Source organism: Pelobates fuscus, chromosome 7, assembly GCF_036172605.1.
Source record: "Pelobates fuscus isolate aPelFus1 chromosome 7, aPelFus1.pri, whole genome shotgun sequence".
Classification (NCBI taxonomy): domain Eukaryota; kingdom Metazoa; phylum Chordata; class Amphibia; order Anura; family Pelobatidae; genus Pelobates; species Pelobates fuscus.
This window is the reverse complement of record NC_086323.1, coordinates 155,062,336-155,074,499: the sequence shown is the minus strand read 5'-3', so window position 1 is coordinate 155,074,499 and position 12,164 is coordinate 155,062,336. Positions and strand designations below refer to the sequence as shown.

Here is a 12,164-nt window from a genome sequence, read left to right as displayed (position 1 = left end):
GTGTGTATCTGTATGTATCTGTGTGTCAGGTACATACACACACACACAGATACATACTGACACACAGATACACACAGTGGCACATACAAACACAAATACAAACACACCTTGACACACATACAAACACAGATACACACACTTTAACACAAAGACACACACACCTTAACAAACAAATACATAACCACACACACAGATACACACTGTGTGTTAAGGTGTCTATCTGTGTGCCAGTGTGTGTGTATCTGTGTGTCAGATACATACACACACACAGATAAAAACTACAACATACAAACACAGATACACAGAGACACACACCAGCACATACAAAAAAAAAAGGTTTATGCAACGTCGAAAAATGTTTTTATTTTTTTGGGGGGGTGGGGGGGTAGGGGGAGTTCCACGATGTTGATACACTATATCAAAGGGTTCAACAGGAAAAATTAATTGGGAACCCGTGCCCTAAACACATATACAATAAAACAGGTTGGTCACATATACACACACAATACCACACATAGCCAGCAGCACACATAAAAATATTACATGCAATCCACATATCTTCACAGAACACATACACACACACACACAACCCTAACGATACCACAAACAGCCAACGTACACAGACAACACCACAGATAGTCCCCACTATACACACATACAAAATCATCAGACATGCACACTTAATCACAACCCCCTCTCCCACACACACACACAGTCACAGACAGCTCACACACATGAATTCCACAAACCATATACACTCATATGTCCCACATACAAATGCATTATACCATACACAATACAACAAACAGGGCACATATATAATACAAAATGCAGTCCACACACAATACAATTAAAAAGCCACAAAAACAGCCCCGAACAGATACATACATGTACATAATACTACAAACAGCCTGCATTCACACACATCGTACAAAAAAATAATTAACAACACGTGCGCAACACTTCACATGTTGAGTAAAACACTCATATAACACCACAGGCATCCCACTCACATATATGCATAATTTCTCATCATACATAAACGATTCTTTAGAACAATAGGGCCAGCACCCTAAGGGACTCCCATGTTTTACTTTGGCACAGCTCTACCAAAAGGTCATTCTACCTGTGGGCAAGAGAATTGCACATTTTAAGCCAAAAAATTGCTGAAGTGGAAAAAAACTGCTTTCGGAAAAAAATTCAAGCTTGACTATTTTGGCTTAAAATTTGCAATTACATTTAGTTTTTTATATAAATCTTGATTTAATTAATAACCCTAAAGTAACTTTTTACAAACAATGCATCATGCAAGAGGAGCTAAACAACTTTAAATGAGATCTATTAAGATGTTCTGTATATATGACTATCCTTAGGACCCAGAAGAATGTTTTCCGATCCCTGCTCCTGCTGGATGTTCACTCTCCTTGCAATGCTTCTCTATGGGAGAATCAAAAGTGTGTGTCAGTCTGTATTGTTCAGGCAACTGAGTGACTTCGGTTGCAATTGAAATATTTCCTAAAAACAAAGCACAAAATGGATATGTCTAATCAGGTAAGTGAAAGTGAATTGCATGGAGTTTTGAAATATACATTGTAACAATAAAAATAGGGGGGCATCACAAAGCACTAAAGGCATAAATGTATTGTTTGTTTTCCCCATCTTCTTAAAGCTTGTGTCATCTGGGTCTTTTCGAATACTGAAGGAGCCTCTTGCGTTCCTCCGTGTCTTGGAATGGGTAAGTTTGACAATAAAACGGTCCTACATCCCACCCACCCCACACCTCAGCCCTTTTCCTACCCCAGAATGTTAACCTATTGTTTGAGATCCACTTGAATCCCTGCATGAGAGGTTAATTAGGGACTTATACCTACACGAGACATCATAACCTGTTTTATATGGATATATGCGGATATATTTGGATAGCCATGCCTAGGTTCAACAATATGTATATTTTTTTTTTACATAACCTGAAAAACTAATGTTTACAAATCAGTGAAAGATAATGAAAGTGACTTTTTTTTAATCAATATAGATTTTTAACATGTAAGGTGGATATAATAAATATGATTTAAGTTGCGTATTTCCTAGTAGTGTTTACAGCCTTTGGCATGTTAACCGTCTTGCACATCATTCATAGGCAGGTGCTGACCTAGTAAGGAATAAGGATGAGGGGTTTGTAATTGCAGCTGTTCCGAGCCATTTAACCATTTAAATATACCTTTCGTTGTAAAGCAGTAGAGGACAATCAGTGAGTAGTGATAAGTTACATAGGGTTCTCAACATTGGAAACACCTGTGTTAACTGATGGAGTCTAGTCATCAGCCACAAAAATCAGGTTTCATTGGAGTTTTAGCTATAGATAAATCGCAACTTATCATCAGGAGGAATATGCAATGCATTTGCCTAAAGACATCACTTCGTATACAGTATTCTTTAAACCTTTCAAATTAATGCAGGGACAGGTGGGAATTCACAAAATGAGGTCCAATGTAGAAGACAAACTGTCCAACACAAGACTTCTCTCGAATTCTAGAGCAGCTAATGGTTATTCTGCTTTGTGCACAAAAAAAAACAAAAAAAAAAAAACAATTATTTATTTGGAACTTGAGGTCAATAAAGTAGATCTGGGGTTAAAACCCAACCTTGAGTGAAGTATGCAAGCTTGTAAGGTCATTGATTTCCTCTTTGGGTTCACCATCCTTCTATTAGTGCAATAAAAAAAAAAAATATGCAATATACATTAATGCAACAGCCAGTCATTTGGTTACCAAATTGCTTTAAATTCACATGTTTTCATATGTTTTAATGCTATAAACAGGTTAGGAAAACAAAAACAAAAAAAACACAGACATATGCACAAGTAGTTATATGGAGCTGGATATTGAAGCTAGTTAGATGTTTGTAGATAATGTACTAGAATCCTGTGTTGTCCTTGACAGTTTTTTTAATCTATATGATTTTCTTTATGTAAGTAATGCTTGATATAGAATGGTATGTCTGTAGTTTAGCTGAATTTCAGCGTTTTGGATTTATACAGCTTTTACTGTACTAGCCATTGTTTCTTATTAGTGTTTTTTTTTACTATTTCTGTATGTTGCTTCTATTAGAATGGAGCAGTAACGAAGGGACATAATTGGTTAGCTGCACACTGTCGCTGTTTTTCCTTCTGAGCCTTATTCGTGCTGATATATGCAGGTCACGTGATACCCATTGCCAGTAGGGCTGTAGAGCTGCAGAACCCATTTGGACAGAAAGTTCAGAGCCCGTCATATGGGATTAATCAGATTTTCTTAGCAACCAGTGCTTCTACATCTACATTTCTCTATTTATTGTAATGGAATTTAATAAGAATTCATAGCTTTACCCTGTGACTGCAAGAGTGAAGTTGGACAAAGCTAAGTCTTGCTCTTAAAAGGTTAATAGTGTTAACTACATTTTATATATACGGTAATAGCATTGTCTGAAATGGTAAATAATTTAGCACATTTGCACAATTTTTGTTGCATAGTGTTTGTGTGTGTGTGTGTGTATAGAATAAATGCATAGTGTGTGTTTGTGTAGTGGATATAGTGTGTATAGTGACTGCATTGTGTGTGTGTGTAATTAATGCACATTGTGTGTTTGTGTATAGAATGACTGCAGTTTGTGTATAGAATGAATGCATAGTGTGTATTTGTGTGTATATAACGAATGCATAGTGTGTGTTTGTGTGTAGAATGAATGCAGTGTGTGTTTGCGTAGGTATGTAGTGTATGTAAAATAGGAGCTGCAGTTAGTGAGGGAGGGGGAGAGCATTTGTTTTCAACACACCTGTTAAACATTTTATTCCCCCCTCCCTGTTTTTTATCTGTGGGAAGGGAGAGGGGAGATCGCATTACCTGTTGGTCCTTGCCAGCATCTAACTCTCACAAAAGTGGCCTGCATGCTATGCGGAACGTTGTCATGGTAACCTGTGGCAACGCTCTGAACGCCGCGGTGCTCTTCAAGAGTTAGAGTTGTTACTCGGAAGGGAAGATGGAGTGTCCTGCGAAAATCACTACATATATGTGCACATAGGAAATGTGGGGCCTGGAACTCCACAAGCAGTCTGGGGCCCCCAGGACTGCTGGGCCCAGTGGTGTATCCTGGTTTTGAGCTGCCCTAGGCAGGACAAAACTCAGGCGCCCCCCCTCCCCCCGCGCCACCCCCACCCAACCTTTCCCCCGCCCCGCATTCTAAATACACGCACACACACACATTCACTGACAGATACGCATACACTAGCTAACAGAAACACACACTCGCTAACAGAAACACACACACACTAACAGACACACTCACACTCAGTAACAGACAAACACACTCACTAACAGACACACACTAACAGACACACACTCACTCACTAGCAGACACAAACTAGCAGACACACACACTCACTAACATACACACACACACTCACAGGCAAACACACACTAACAGACACACACACTAACAGACACACACAGTCACACACTAACAGACACACACACACACTAACAGACACAGACACACACACTAACAGACACAAACACTAACAGACACACACACTAACAGACACACACACACACACTAACAGACACACACACTAACAGACACACACACTAACAGACACACACACACACACACACACTAACAGATACAAACACTAACAGACACACACACTGACACACACACACTGACACACACACACTGACACACACACACTGACACACACACTGACACACACACTGACACACACTAACAGACACAGACACACACACACTAACAGACACAGACACACACACTAACAGACACACACTAACAGACACACACTAACAGACACACACACTAACAGACACACACACTAACAGACACACACACTAACAGACACACACACACACTAACAGACACAAACACTAACAGACACACACACTGACACACACACTAACAGACACAGACACACACACTAACAGACACAGACACACACTCACCCACCCACATTAACACATTTGTTTTACATTTATTTTTAACACATTTTTTTAAAATGTATTTTTAACACATTTTTTTAAAATGTATTTTTAACACATTTTTTTTATTTTTTTTAACACATTTTTTTTAAATGTATTTTTAACACATTTTTTTTTTAATGTATTTTTAACACATTTTTTTTTTTTATTTAACACCCCCCCCAGCCTCCTTACCTTTGGGAATGCTGGGGAGGGGGGGTGTCTCTTCCTCCCTGGTGGTCCAGTGGCTGCTGGGCGATCGGGCGGCACTGCCTGGCTGGCAGGCTGGCGGCCGGCGAGGGAGCACTTCCCCTGAGCTGTCTGCTCAGCTCCCTCGCGCGCCTCAGAGTGAGGCTGGGAGCCGGAATATGACGTCATATTCCGGCTCCGCCTCCCAGCCTCACTCTGCGGCCGGCGAGGGAGCTGAGCAGACAGCTCAGGGTAAGTGCTCCCTCGCCAGCCGCCCGCCCGCCAGCCAGGCAGTGCCGCCCGATCGCCCAGCAGCCCGCCGGCATGTCTGTTAGCCGCAAGGCTAACAAGACATTTGCCTTGGGCATTTGGGGAGCGGCTTTTTTTGCCGCCCCCTGGAAAATGCCGCCCAAGGCAAATGCCTTGTTTGCCTCGCGGCTAATACGCCCCTGGCTGGGCCCATGACAATCATTATGGCCCTGATGGCTGCCCTCACCACAGCAGCATGCAATATGTAATGCATTTGATTGCACTTGTATGAAAGAGGGATGTGATATGCCAGATGCACTGTTATGAAGAATAATTCATTACATATATGGAACAAACTCTCTGAAGCACCATTGTAGTGCTATATGTTCTGTGAGTTCTGTGTTTTAAGAGGTAAGGGAACACCTGTCATAAATGCAATCAAGTAAATGCGCAACATAGCTTGCATTAGGAGGTGCAATTACTAAATTACATTGTACTTAGCCACATCTTTGCTTTGGAGTCATGGTGAGTTGGGCAAAACGTTTGTGATATCCCTAAACATCATTTTGGTGACTCGTCCAAATTTTTAGTATGCCATCCTGAGTAAACAAAGTTTAAATCGTCTGAAAGATGGAGGTCCAGGTCTAGTTGACATTAACCTACATATAATATTCATGCCAAAAATATGTTGACATACAACCATTAGATGTTGATGACTTTGGTGGACTTTAAGTAGATGGAATGTTGGACCAATGAGTCAAGTCTGGATTTGTACCTTACTCAGTATTGGGGTATCGGCCTTATCTTGATATCTTAAACTGAAATAAAACGAGAAGGATTTACACATATTCCTTCAGAAATAGACATTCTACTAATGGTTTTATATCCCCCAGGTAATTATCAAGTGGATTTCGGGAGCTTATGCTTGCCATTTCAGGAGGCTGTATATTTAATTGTTAAGGACCATAAAGATATATATATATATATATATATATATATATATATAAAGCTTAATCTTAAAGATGTCTAAGCACTCAAGGGTTCTCATTTTGCAAAGATGCAGATTCATGGGATTCTGGATCATCAGCATTTTGTCTAAACATATAATACGAAGAGCATTATTGGCACTGTCTGGTACAGATAAATCAAAGATATCAGCTCTGCCAATGAACCATTTCATCATTCATAACTACATGGCTAATTTAGTGCCTAAACAATTATGTAACATGTAACCCAAAGACATCTAATCCTCAGTCACAGATATCTAGTTCCTAGTCATGTCCAGATCTTAGTGAGCATACCGATAGTGTTGCTCACATTCATGCTCCTTCTCCTTTCCTATTCATATTTCTAACCCTACCAATAGCCAGAACCTCACCCCTCCATTCCTACTTGCTCTAATTAGTTATTTCCAGACATGACTAGGTCAGGATTTGTGATTGGACGTAGTTTTTGAGTTGTTAGCTCCATTTTAAAATGGAGGTTGCATTATTAGAGTAAATGGAAATATTATAATGGAGCAGGTAAAAGACATATAGTACTTTTCTTATTGCAGGAAGCTGAACTGTGTTGATATGTTGTTATATATTTAATGAATGGGATCCACATGTACTACCTCAGAGGTTTAACTGTTTCCTCTAAATCTAATCCATCTAAAATTAGTTGTTTTTCGGCCTATCCTCCATAACGTGCGATGACAATGAATTCAAAATATTTACAAGCAACCAAAATTGCTGTAAATGACTTGGCAACCAGGAGTTGGGATGCCGTGTTCCCATATTTGCGAACTTTTATTTAAAAAAATAATAATTTATAAGGCAATATCCTATTAGTCATTAGAGAAAAAACAGGTATGTAATCATTTTGGTTCTTTGGAAAACGTAGATTTTGTTTTTTAAATACTCATCAGATAAAAATCCCAAGCCAGTCAGACAACCATAAGTAATTTAGGCATATTCAATGCCACTCAAAGTGCAAGCTGGAAATCTGTCTGGAAGGCTGTGAATCAGAGACTTGCACATTGTATGAACTCATCAGTCAATTCTAGAATTTAAAAATACCGCAAGTGAGAAATAAGATGACTCATGCATGTTAATCAACTTGTACAATTCCAGTATACGTTTTAGTAAAGGAATATTTGAAAAAGCTTTTTATAATATGTATAAAACATTATTTTAGCAATAATAATGCTGAAAGACTGTTTTTGTATAACGTCCCCAGTTTCTAAGGTCTCCGTAGATTCTTACACATTTTGACGTTGAAGGACCATCCTACTTATTAGCTGCGGTGCTCTACAGAGTGGTCCATGTTGTTCAACAATAAGATGTTCAAGGTCTTGATCTCGTCATATATTAACAATATTATATTTTAAACTTTCACGGTCATACCTGTAGTTCCCTTACTTATCTATCCATTATTTCCTCACCAGTCATACATCCAGTCCCATTCCCTCCTAAGTAATACATTAGACTTTCTTTTATATAAGGTCATCATTGTACTTAGCAGAAAAGGGGCCTTATAGCTGTGTTCTTCTGTCATATAGTGCAAATGTCAAAAGCTGTGCTTCATTGAGTCCTCACTACTGCTCCTATTGTTGTGTTGTCGATATGACTCGGGAGTTCTGCTTTTTAGAAATGTTGCTGCTATACAATGCTAACAATTGTATTTTGCATTTGAAAGGTTTTATTGTGGTATCGGGGATGTTATGTAGTACATTTTGTTTATGTAGTGCGGGCAGATATAGTTAGAATTTAAAGGGACACTATAGTCACCAGAACAACTACAGCTTATTGTATTTGTTTTGGGGAGTATAATCATTCCCTTGAGGCTTTTTGCAGTAAACACTGTCTTTTCAGAGAAAATGCAGTGTTTACATTACAGCCTAGGGACACCTCCACAGGCCACTCCTCACATGGCTACTAAAGATGCTTCCTGGGGCAGTGTTGCACACTGTACAGTACTGCAATTCAGTGTCTCCACCTGGAGACACTGAATTGTCCTTATAGAGATACACTGAACAAATGCATCTCCGTGAGGAGATGCTGATTGGCCAGGGCTGTGTTTGACTTGTGCTGGCTCTGCCCCTGATCTACCTCCTTCAGTATCAGCAAATCCTATGGGAAAACATTGTAATTGGCTCACATAATCACTTCTGATGATGTCAGGCAAGCAGGCTGATCACTTTTCTTTCTGGCTACCCCACTTTCTCTCCTCTAGCACTCCTTCCCTCATACTTGGGGACTTTAACATCCCAATCAACAACCTCAACTGCTCTGATGCCTCCCGTCTGCTCTCTGTAACCTCCTGCTTTGGCCTCACACAGTGGTCTACTTCAGCAACTCATAAAGCAGGCAACTCTTTTTACCTCATCTTCACCAATCTCTGTACCACCTCTAATCTCTCCAATGTTCTATTTCCTTTATCTGACCACCATCTACTGGCCTTTGACATCGGCATACCCGTACCCAAATTTCACCATCCTCAACTCTCCAATCTCGCAGAAACCTCCACTGCATCTCTCCACCAAACTCCAAACTCTTCTTTTACCCATCTGAAATCTCACCTGCCCTAACTTTGCAACCTCACTCTACAATTCCACTCTCTCCTGTAAACTAGACATCATGGCACCTCCTACATTTACACGCAGCAAGCATTCCCATTTACAACCCTGGCACACCGGGATGACCCGATATCTCAAAAAATGTTCCAAAACTGCTGAACGCTTTTGGAGAAAGTCCAACTCTGCACCTGACTTCCTCCACTATAAATTTATGCTGCACTCCTACACCCTGGCTCTTTACTCTGCAAAAGTAAATTACATCAACACCCTCATAAGCACACTGTCCCGCCAACCCAATTGCCTATTTCAAACTTGTAATGCTCTTCGCCCTGTTGCTCCCCCTCCCCTTCCTCCTGTTGCTCCACCCTGTCCGCTTCATACTTTGCAACTCACTTCACTGAGAAGATTTTGACAATCAGGGAAGAGATCTCTGAACTCTCTCCTTCTCCTTCCAATACATCTTCCAATACATCACCCAACCCCACTCACTCCACTGTTCTATGCTCATTTGCACCTACTACTATGGAAGAGTGTTTTGCTCAGCTCCGGTCCTCCCGCCCCACCACCTGTTCCCTCGATCCTATTCCCTCATATCTCATCCGCACTCTGTCTCCCTCTCTTGCTCTTCCTCTCACTAAAATTTCCAATCTCTCCCTTTCCTCATGCACTTTTCCTTCCCCCTTCAAGCATGCAAACATAATGACAATTCTGAAAAAGCCCAACCTTGACCACAACTCTTCATCCAACTACCGCCCTATATTGCTACTGCCGTTTGCCTCAAAGATCCTTGATAGAGTTATGTATGCAAGATTGACAGACTTCCTTGAATCTACCTCTCTGCTTGACCGGCTTCACACTAAATTCCAGGCTCACTACTTTGTTGAAACAGCTGTGACCAAAGTATCCAAGGATTTAATCGCTGCCAAATCTCGCGGCCATTACTCTATTCTAATTCTCCTTGATCTTTCTGCTGCCTTTGACACTGTTAATCACCAACAGCTTCTTCTCATTCTCCATAATCTCGGTCTACGAGATACTGCTCTGGTGCTCCTCCTACCTCTCCCAGTGCTTTTTCAGTATTTCTTTCTCTGGCTGTGCCTCTTCTCCTTACCCCTCCCTGTTGACATTCCCCAAGGTTCTGTCCTTAGTCCCCTACTGTTCTCCATCTATACTGCCTCTTTTGGTAAACTCATCAGCTCCTTTGGCTTCCATTATCATTTATATGCAGATGACACACAAATCTACCTGTCCTCTCCTGATCTCTCTCCACCCATCTTGACTCGTGTCTCTGACTGCCTCTCCGCGATTTCCAACTTGATGGCTGCTCACTTCCTTAAACTCAACCTGTCCAAAACAAAATTTTTGGTCTTTCCTCTCTCAAGTGTTGCTACTCCCATGTCTGTCTCCCTCCAAGTCAATAGCGCCACCATCATCCCCACCTCGCAGGCTTGCTGCCTAGGTGTTCTCTTTGACTCCGACCTCTCCTTCCCCCCTCATGTCCAGTCGATCGCCAAATCCTGCCGCTTCTATCTCAAAAACATAACTCGCATCTGCCTCTATTTCGCACCATACACGGCTAAGTTGCTGGTCCATGCCATTGTTCTTTCTAGCCTTGAATACTGCAATCCCCTTCTCAGTGGTCTTACGTGTTCCCAGATTTGACCGATGCAATCTAAAATGAATGCAGCGGAAAGGCTCATTTTCCTGTCCGCCCGCACCTCCCACTCCTTCCCCTCTGTCAGTCCCTACATTGGCTTCCAGTTAGATATAGGGCTCACTTTAAGATTCTGGTGCTTGCTTACAAGTCCCTACATAATGCTGCTCCAAGCTACCTATCCTCACTAATACACAAGTATGTCCCGTTGAGGCCCCTGTGCTTTGCTGAAGACCTACGTCTATCCTATGTCCGTACTCCCACATCTGATGCTCACCTCCAAGACTTCTCCAGGGCTGCACCTTTTCTGTGGAACTCCCTTCCCTTCGCTGTTAAACTTTCACCAAGTCTCCACTCCTTCACAAAAATCTTTGAAAACACACTTGTTCAGGAAAGCATATCATTTAAACTGTTAGCGGGTTTTCATTCCCTACCCCCACCCCCCTGTTACTACTCTCCTGCAACTGTCAAAAATAACCCAAGTGAATACTTTTATAGCAACCTATTTTATTACCCCTACTTATACCCTTTGTGTCACTATACCCTACTCCCTCTAGAATGTAAGCTCATTGAGCAGGGCCCTCAACCCCTCTGTTCCTGTGCGTCCATTTGTCTGATTACAATTACATGTCTGTTAGTCCACCCATTGTACAGCTCTACGGAGTTTGCTGGCGCTATATAAATAATAAAATAGTAATAATCAGGGTCAGTGGCAGCAGCTGCAGACTTGAATACGAGATAGATTTTACTATATTTTGGGAGCAAAGGGTGGGTCAGGGGGGCTAGATGGTGGTTTTAACACTATAGGGTCAGGAATACATGTTTGTGTTCCTAACCCTATACTGTTCCTTTAACAGGCTGGATTATAGTAAAGAGGAGGTGCAGAAAGAGTAGGAGGCAGGGAATAACTTTTGAAGTATTATGCTACTAGCTAGGCCTTCACTTCAAGAAAAGCAACAGGGTTGAATTTCTACTTCGAGGTACTTCGAGGCTAGTAGTGAGTGGTAATTTGGAGCCAGGTACATAATACTTCTGGAAACATTAGGACAGGAAGTCCCTGACTTATATAGTAAACAAAATAAACAAGAAAAGAATGCACGCAGACATCACATTTGTCAGTTCTCATAATGTATACAAAATCAAATTTGTTAATTCATATAATGCTTCTTTTAGAATATTTAGTTAGTGTGTGCATCCTTGAAACTGTATTATGGCAGTGAGTGCTAAAAGAATGGGCAAACAAAGGAGCAAGCTTTTTTCTGTAGCACATATACATACATACATAAGGTAGAATTTTTTGTTTTTCTTCTCACTTTTCTTAAGGACTAAGAGAAGAAGAAAAGCTCCATGTTGTTGCTGGTGTCTAGTGGTAGGGGCAGCTACCCCTTCATCATATAGGCAGCGGGTGCCATGATATGACTCCAGACCACCCGTTGCTTCTGTCAGTGTTGGCATGTTACTTAATTTCAGATTTATGGGAACATACAAAACCACTACTTGATCCCACATG

At 41.0% G+C, this 12,164-nt stretch overlaps 1 protein-coding gene across 1 annotated transcript in view; it reads left to right on the top strand.

Annotated features, from left to right (window-relative positions):
- Nucleotides 1–1,436: 1,436 nt before the first annotated feature.
- The window catches only part of SYNPR (synaptoporin), a 266,791-nt gene continuing 256,063 nt past the window's right edge, over nucleotides 1,437–12,164 (top strand). Inside the window, exons 1-2 of the mRNA XM_063427550.1 lie at nucleotides 1,437–1,551; nucleotides 1,670–1,735. Coding sequence (XP_063283620.1) covers nucleotides 1,534–1,551; nucleotides 1,670–1,735 — 84 coding nt within the window. The 5' untranslated portion in view covers nucleotides 1,437–1,533. The remainder of the gene's footprint in view (nucleotides 1,552–1,669; nucleotides 1,736–12,164) is intronic.